The following is a 6,856-nucleotide window of genomic DNA, read 5'->3' as shown; positions in this document are numbered from 1 at the left end:
GCCCAGGACACCAGCCCCGCCCACCACCGCGCCCAGCGCCCCGGGTCTTCAGGGGTACTCCCACCCCGACACCAACCCGGTGACTCCTGTCGCCTTGTCCCCACGCCCTTGGTGGACCCTTGGCCTTGACAACCCCCAGAGTCAATCCCCAACCCCCACCTCCGCGTCTCGGGCGCCCGGGCATCCCCGCGGTCCCTGCTCCCTCCCCAGAGGCTCCTGCTGCCCCCGGCCCCCCGGCGTCCCCGCGTCCCCGCGCCCGCTGACGCCATGACGCCGCGGCGGAGGGAGGGGCGAGGCCAGGCCCGGGCGGGCAGCGGGGCCGCGGCAGTGCGGCTACGCGGCCGATGGACATGGGCACCCAGGGCTCGGGGCGCAAGCGGCTCCCTACGCGGGAGCGGCTGTCCGCCGAGGACGACGCGCTGAGCCTGATCGCACGCGAGGTGAGCTCGCTGGGGGGGCGGGGGCCGCCAGGGTCGGTCTGCAAGTGTCCGTCCCCGTCCGCTTGTCCATCCGTTCTTCTATCTGTCTCTTTGCCTGGCGCTGCGGGGCCCTGAGCGCTGGGCCCGGCCTCCTGACTGGCACGTCCTCTGTCAGGGCACAGGCCGACGACCCTGTCCCCGCCCACGCCTTGACCCTGCGGGTCGTGGACCGGGCTGGGGACATCGCGGGTGGCCGCCCCCGGAAAGTGGAGGCAGTCGTGCCGCATGGGGTGTTGGGGACAGGGTGGTCAGCGGAGTGGCCACATGGCCCAGCCGAGATGGTCCCAGGGCCTCTGTAGGGCCTCCTGTTTGTAACGGCAGGGGCAGCTCTGGCATGGGGAGGGGGGGTGTCACTGCGAGCCCTGTCCTGGACCCGACTTGATACAGAGGGGGTAGGGGCGGATTTCCCTTAAGTTTCAGGGCGAATCTGTTATGCAGGCAGCTCACAGTGGTGGCGCACGGGGGTGGGCGGTGCGGAGCCTGGGAGAGCACTGTGAGGCCGGGGTTAGCCCAGCGGTGTCTCCTTCCACGTGGATTCCACCCCGGGGTTAACGAGTCCAGTGACGTGGGGACCGTAGTTCCAGGGCTTCCATCCGGGCTACTGCGTAGGAAGGAGGCGTCATTCTTTGCTGTGAAGCCTGGTGTCCCTGGGGATTGCGTGCCGGGTGCATGAATGAAGCCTTGGAATCGCTGATGCTCTGCCGCTGCAGAGGGTCCCTGCCCTCGGGGTATGGGTGCCCTGTGGATTCGCCCTCACATAGAGACGCTTCCAGCAATTACATACTTAGGGGGTCTGGTTAGGGAAGCCTGGCAGTGTGCTGGTTAAGTATTCAGCCACTCACAAAGGCTGGAAGCCCATCCATCAGAGGAACACCTGAGGACCTGTTCCCTTAAGCATCCAAAAGAGCCCACCTTGACTGCCATCAACTCTATTCTGACTCAGTGGCTTGTGGGAGAAAGAGCAACCGTCTGGCCGGTTGACCCTTAAGGTTAGCAGCCTGGCACCTAACCAGAGGCACCTTTCCATTCTGTCGCAGGGAGGGCCCCTCACAGAGAAAACCGTGTCTCGTTCCATCCATCCATCTTTGCAGGGGTCTCTGGTCTTCAGCGTAGCCTGCACGCCCCACTAACCCAAAGGCCGGGGCTTTGAGCCTACCTGAAAGGGCAGCGGAAGCAAGGGTTGGCGACAGACTCATAAAATGGCAGCCCAGTGGAGCATATTTTGTCTCAGACACCCGGTCACTGTGAGTCGGGGGTCACCCCACTGTGTCCGGTTGCCCCAGGGGCTTCCACACTGCAGTGGGTCTCAGGTGCACCTGCCTGCCCAGCTGTAAGGACTGATGGTGCTGCGTGGGCGCAAGGCCATCAGCCGAGACTGGTTGGCTGGGGCAGATAAAGACTCCTTTCTCTGTGCACCAGAAGGGCGAAGACTTTTCAGACAAACTCCTATTCATCCCTCAAAGCCTACTGGCTCCACTCGCCCACTCGAGCCCTGGCATAGCAGCTCCCCAAACTGGCCCTGCCCCCATCATTTTTCATATGGTTCTGCATTTGCTGGGCTGAGATCCACAAGGGGCCTTTCTACCCCCATGCACAGTGGCAGGCTGGGAAACTTGCAGAGTCGGTTCCTCCCTGTCCTCTTGGGTTGCTATGAGTCAGTATTGACTCAATGGCAGTGAATTTGGGGTTGGTTTTATTTTGAATGCAAGGTGACACCAACATCTTGTGTCTCAGGGCTCAATGCTGGGCCAGGCAGGTGGTGGCTGTCAATGACTAAGCAAAGGAGGTGAGAGAGCGCTGGCTAACCACCAGTTGTAATCAATTCCTGGGGGCCCACGAGGAGCAGGGTAGACTGCATACAGCGTTTCCAAAGGCCCAGAACTTTTGGAAGTCAATCAAGGCACACCTGTGTGGCTTTGAACCGCCAGCCTTTCAGTACGCAGCCATTGCTCAATGGGGTTATGCAGCTCAGGGCCTCCTAAACCCAGCGGCCTCAAGTTGCCCCAACTCACAGCGCAGGAAACTGCACTCCAAAGGTTTCTCAGAAACACATCACCAGCCCTCCCCTCCTGTGGGCTAAATATAGTCATTGCTAAATGTAGCAGCTTGAAGATGACCCGCCCCCGCCCCCAGGGAGACGGTCAGTTACAGATGCCCATAAGACCCAACCAGCACTTGCTGGCTGGGCAGAGATCACTGACGAATCCTGGGCTTGGCCCCAGGTCACTGGTGACGGGGCAGGAAATGGGAAGAATGGGAGGGCTCTGTAAGCCTTGCTCTTCTCCGCCATGGGCTTTGGTAAAAATAGACGCAGAGTAAGGGCTCCGGAATTCTCCCCAGGCTGGCAGCCTTGAGGTTCTTCTGAGCAGGGACCTGTGCTGCTCTCATCCCCGGGGACGAGGCTTGCAAGTACAAAGATAGACTCTGATGCCAGGTCTGGGGGTTGCCACGGCACAGGTGTCACCAGCTGTATGGCCCCAGGGAAGGTACGCACCCAGCCCATCCGTCCCTAAAATGGTGACTGATTACTCCCAGGGGCTGGCAGGAGCGGAGGAAAGGTGTGCCTGGGGTGAGTAGCCCAGCACTGGGTGAATAGCAGGTCCTCCTTGCTGCTCTTGAGGGAAGTCAGCAGGACTTGGCCGCAGGTGGCAGAAACCTTGGCCCCACAGACACCTGGAATACAGACCCCTGGGTGGGCAGCCTGGTCCTATCACCTCCTCCCACTCCTTGCTGTGCTGTGCTCTGCAGAGTGGTTGCGTTCCAAGTGCCTGGCCAGAGCACTCTGTGCCTGTCCCTCCAGGTGGCACTTTAGGAAACAAAGCACATACCTTCCTGACAGCCACCATGTGTCCCCTGAGCCAGCCTCTGGGACCAGGAGGTTGGCGGGGGCAGAGGTGGTGGCTCTGGGCAGGAGTAAGGCCCACTGAGAAAGTGGTCCAGGTGGAGCAGACCCCGTCAGATGTCCAGCAGCATGCACCCTAGAGGGTGCTGGGGAATTCTCAACTGAGATCCAGGGAAAGGCCAGGGCTGGTGTCCCTCTAGCCTGGTGTGAGTGGGGGAGAGTGGGATGCTCATGGAGGCGGGATAGTCTCAGAGCAGGCTAGCTGTCCTTCCCAAGCCTCTTGGCTGTCCTTAAAGGCCAAAGTAGTTTGCAGCCGTCAGGGAACCCAAGATGTAGTGCTTCAAACACACCACCCACCAGGGGTGCAGAAGAAAGGCCTGGTGAACCCTCTGGAGCAGTGCTACGTTCTGAGAGGTGGGGTCACCATGAATTGGGACTGAGCAAGAACAGCGGGTTCTGGGGACTGGCATAGGAAACAGAAGGGTTTGCAGTGAAACACTAATGGGCGGCAGCAATTGCGGTTTGTAGTCAACAGAGCTGTAACGTGCCCCAGAGGCACTCAAGCAAGCTGACTGCTCCCGCCAGCTCATCTTAGTGGGGTTCAGACAAGATGTTGTCAGAAAGCTCTGCGCCTCAGGCTGCCCATGTCTGGGGAGAACTGTGTCTCTCTCCCTCGGCACGTCCGTGAACTAAGCCCCCCGCATTCGGAACTGGCTTGCGGAGCCTTGGAAGTAAAGGGGGAGTAGTAGCACACAGCTGGTCACTAACCTTTTAGCGCACAACCCAATGCGTCACCCGTTTGCACCTCCAGGGAACCCCGTTTTACAGAACGGTCCCCAAAATCTGTTCTATTTAGAACCTTCTCTTCACCATCCTCAGGGTGCTAAGCCAACTCCTTCAGGGCCTTTTATAGTGGGCAAGCCCTGTGGTGCCCTGACCTGGAGCCCAGCCTCTGGCCTCAGGTGAGATGATGCTCAGCCAGGCGTTCACCTGAGAGCCACCTGGATGGGCTGCTCCTGTGGTCCCCCGTGCACTCACACGAGCCTGCCCCTGTGGATGCCCAAGGCTGGACAGAGGATAGAGTCAAGGGGCCGTGGAGGGACGGCACCCTCCAGCGCTCCCCGCAGTTTACAGTCACCGTCAGGGTCTGCTGTGACCTGGGGAAGAGGCGAAGTTCGTGAGATGTCCCTCTCTATCTACAAACCGCCCCCACCCCCAGGGTCTTCCCTGAGCGCTTCCTCCCCAGACACACACTCTGCCTTGCCACCTGGCGGCCTTAGGAAGGTGCCAAGACCAGCCTTCAAGGCACTGCCGCCGGTGGCCTCGGGCTGTTTTCCTGATTCCCAACTAGAATCTTCTAGCTGGAGACGCTGTAAGAAATCTAAGTTGGACAGCCTGCTGGCCCCACCCCACAGTTCTGTCTGTCTAGAACCTTTTTTCTGCCAAGAACACTCTGGTTATTGATGGCATCATCCTCGGGCCACACGGGTCAGACACTGTGTTCACTCACTTTTGTTTTTTGGGGTTTTTTTTTGCTTCTCTTTGGGGAGCCAGCAGTGTTCACTAGGGTGATGATGCTGAGGGCCTTCTATGGTGTATGGGCAAGATGTTCCCCACCCCTGGTCTGTGGGGAGTCAGCCAGATGGGTGTGCAGTGAGTCATAGGTTGAGCGGCCGGGCCTCCGCATGGACGAGAAGGCAGAACCACACAGAAAGAGCCCACCAAAGCCCAAGCAAACACACTGGCCACTCAGTCTTCCAGCACTGGCCTCATTATGAGGCCCACTGGCACGCCTTTCTCCCTCAGAGCGCCCGGAGGGTCCAGACAGCCCGCCTGTGCTTAGCAGCCTGGTACTCGACCCACTGTGCCACCAGGGTTCCTGAGGCTGCACTGTGAGGGACTAGGTTCTTTCTCATTGGCCTGTCACCAGTGTGCTCCGCTGCAGGGTGGGAGGAGAGGGCTGGGAGGAAGGGGAGAGGTGGGGACTTGGTCCCTGTGTTGGGCTGGGTTGACTAGCGAAACAAACCCAGAGACACTCCTATGTGAGTAAGCGAGAGCTTTATGTCAAGAAGTAATTGTCTATCAAGAAAGCATCCCAGCCCAGTCCATAAGTCCGATACTGGTCCATAAGTCCCTCTTCAGACTCACACAGCCACGTGCAGTGACGCAGAATGCAGTCCTGTGGGTCCAATGCCTGTGGACGCATCGCAGGGCTCTGGTAACAACCAGGGTCAGCCAGCAGAAAGGTGAAGGCGGAGAGTGAAGGGGAGGTCCCCAGTGCCCTCCTAATGAGAAGGCCACGCCCATAAGGAGGCACATCAGACTGTGACCCGATGGACAGGTTGGATACCACCCCTGCCCTTTTACATATCTTCAAGGTGACATGAAATTCTGTAACGACCACAGCGTGTGAGGCCCACAGCACACCCCGTTCAGGTCATTCCAGGTGTGGAGTTTACACCCGTCGCTTGGTGTCCCCGTGCATGTAAAAGTGAGGTTGACACCAGGCTGTCACCATGAAGTGTGCGCTGTGGGGAAATGACCAACATGGGACACCACAAACCAAAGCCCAACTCACGGCCACTGAGTTGGATTCTAATGCATAGTGACCCTCTAGGACGCCCTGGAGAACGGCCCTGGGGGTGTCTAAGACTGTGACTCTTGATTGGGGTAGAAAACCTCGTCTTTCCCCTAGGAGCAGCTGGTGGTTTCAAACTGCTGACCTTGCTGTTATGCCCAACACATAACCCACCACGCCTCCAGGCTCTTGAGAAAATGGCACCCAGACTTGCTCAGTGCAGAGTTGCCACCTGCCTTCGATGGGTCAAAAATGCTCTCAGTATCTTTGAAGCAAGGAGCTCTGGTGGCATAGCGGTTATGTGTTGGGCTGCAAGTCACCAGGTCAGCAGCTCAAAACCACCAGCTGCTCCTCTGGAGAAAGAGAGGTTTTCTACTCCCATGAAGAGTTACACCCGGCAGTGTCCTCTGCTCTGGTCAAGCTGACTTGATTCCTATCCTTGGGACTGTTGTCCCCAGCTGACCCCGGAGCTGCCAGGCTGGCATTTCATGGCAGAGAACCCAGCTTTCCGCTCAGCCTGACCCTTCAGTCTTTCCGTCTTCTGGACATTAAGCTTTAGTTTATCAGTCATGTGTGTGTACACGTATATGCATGTGTGTATAAATATTTATACACAAGTGTATGCATACACATATAAACACATAACTGATGACATAAAAATTAAAAGATGAAAGAATGAGCAAGCATCCTCAGAGTAAGTGTGTGTGTGTGTGTGTGTGTGTGTGTGTGTGTGTGTGTGTGTGTGTGAGATCCATGTCCCTTGTTCTCAGACTGATCTCCAAGAACAACTGCATCATCAGTAGTTTGTCAAACATGTGAAGTCATGTCACTTCCCTGGTTTAAAACGCCCCAATGGTGTCTCTTGTCACTAGTAAAAGCCAACTTCCTAAATATCCTATGAGGTCCTAAGTGACCTGGGTAAGTATCTCGATTTATAAATAATACGCACACTGTTTA

The 6,856-nt window shown here is 57.7% G+C and overlaps 1 protein-coding gene across 19 annotated transcripts in view; it reads left to right on the top strand.

The window, feature by feature from the left end:
• The first annotated feature begins 272 nt into the window (after positions 1 to 272).
• The window catches only part of LRRFIP1 (LRR binding FLII interacting protein 1), a 124,872-nt gene continuing 118,288 nt past the window's right edge, over positions 273 to 6,856 (top strand). For 8 of the 19 annotated variants that reach the window (XM_075529239.1, XM_075529228.1, XM_075529225.1 and 5 more), the window contains exon 1: positions 277 to 440. In XM_075529239.1, the coding sequence (XP_075385354.1) occupies positions 345 to 440 (96 nt within the window). In that variant the 5' untranslated portion in view covers positions 277 to 344. Of the gene's footprint in view, positions 441 to 6,856 lie in introns of all 19 variants that reach the window. The other 11 variants (XM_075529230.1, XM_075529220.1, XM_075529226.1 and 8 more) reach the window with 7 other exon arrangements.

The sequence above is a fragment of the Tenrec ecaudatus genome, chromosome 13 (assembly GCF_050624435.1).
Source record: "Tenrec ecaudatus isolate mTenEca1 chromosome 13, mTenEca1.hap1, whole genome shotgun sequence".
Classification (NCBI taxonomy): Eukaryota; Metazoa; Chordata; class Mammalia; order Afrosoricida; family Tenrecidae; genus Tenrec; species Tenrec ecaudatus.
This window is presented reverse-complemented; position numbering and strand designations above follow the sequence as displayed.